The sequence below is a fragment of the Gracilinanus agilis genome, chromosome 3 (genome assembly GCF_016433145.1).
Source record: "Gracilinanus agilis isolate LMUSP501 chromosome 3, AgileGrace, whole genome shotgun sequence".
Classification (NCBI taxonomy): Eukaryota; Metazoa; Chordata; class Mammalia; order Didelphimorphia; family Didelphidae; genus Gracilinanus; species Gracilinanus agilis.
Genome location: NC_058132.1, coordinates 28,482,596 through 28,483,717, shown reverse-complemented (window position 1 = coordinate 28,483,717; position 1,122 = coordinate 28,482,596). Strand labels below are relative to the sequence as shown.

The following is a 1,122-nucleotide window of genomic DNA, read 5'->3' as shown; positions in this document are numbered from 1 at the left end:
GCAGCAGCAAGGGCAGAGGCAGCGCGCCCCGGCGTCGCGGGTTCCATCCTAGGGGGTCTAGGGGCGCACCCGTCCTCCCCTGGGGTCCGGGGGTAGCCGGAGCCATGGGAGGTTGGTGCGCCTCCGGCGCCGCCGCTCCCAGGTACTGAGGGAGAGGGGAGGGGAAGGGATGGGAGGGAATGGGAGGGGACTCGAAGCCTCTAGGGGAGGGGGCTGCGGGGGCAGGGGGCGGCCCGAACCATTGCTCCACATTGGAGAGGGGAGGAACCCGCGGACACGTGCACACACCGCTGGCTCACCTGCCCGTCCTGCCCCCTTGACAGCCCTTCGCGGGAACTCAAAAAAAGAAGAAGTAAATTCAGCTTCTCCATATGTTTGGCCCATCTCTCGCCTCTGATTTGACCCAGGATGGTCCCCAAGTACCCACCCCAGCCCCTAAGCATCTTTTTTTTTTGTCCCACTCTGGGAATGGAATGGCCCAGGTACACCCAGGGCGGGAGGGGTGGGGTTTGAAGAGTGACCCCTCCCATCCTCTCGTGGGCCCCGGAAATGGACCGGTCCAGGTGCCAGCCCGAGGAGGGCAGCACCGAGTGACCGATGGGTGGGAAAACAGTGTGAGGGCGCCCTCCTGCCTTTTCCACTAGGCTTCAGTAAGAAAGGACAGACTTTACGATCTCTGAAAGGGGACAACAAGGAACGAATCACCTGTTGAAGGTGGGAGGGACCCGACAGCACACCTGTTCATCCTCCCCCACAGTGGCAATGGACCGACCCAGGTACACAGTGCTGAAGAGATCGGGCGGGAGATTCCAAATGGTCATCCCATGGGGGTAAACAGTGAATGGGCAAACCTTTGACTATTTCAACACAACTTTCTCCGCACAACTTTTCTTAAAGTCTTCTCCCTCCCGTGGCTCTGCCTAGTTAAATTAATTTAACGGATTAACTGATTTCCATCAAAGTCAAACCCTGGACGCGTCCCTCGGGGATGACTGAGGGTAAGTGGGCCACTATTCTCCTGTGTATCCTCCCTCCATTCCTACTTTCATGGTACAGCTCCCAGGAGTCCCTCCCAGAGGTCAGCACCCCTCCCATTCCCTTCCCCTTGCCCGGGAACTCGGG

The 1,122-nt window shown here is 59.3% G+C and overlaps 1 protein-coding gene across 1 annotated transcript in view; it reads right to left on the bottom strand.

Moving 5' to 3' along the window:
* LSR (lipolysis stimulated lipoprotein receptor) overlaps positions 1–461 on the bottom strand; it is a 21,842-nt gene extending 21,381 nt beyond the window's left edge. Inside the window, exon 1 of the mRNA XM_044667441.1 lies at positions 300–461. Within this exon, the coding sequence (XP_044523376.1) occupies positions 300–384 (85 nt within the window). The 5' untranslated portion in view covers positions 385–461. The remainder of the gene's footprint in view (positions 1–299) is intronic.
* Positions 462–1,122: the final 661 nt, after the last annotated feature.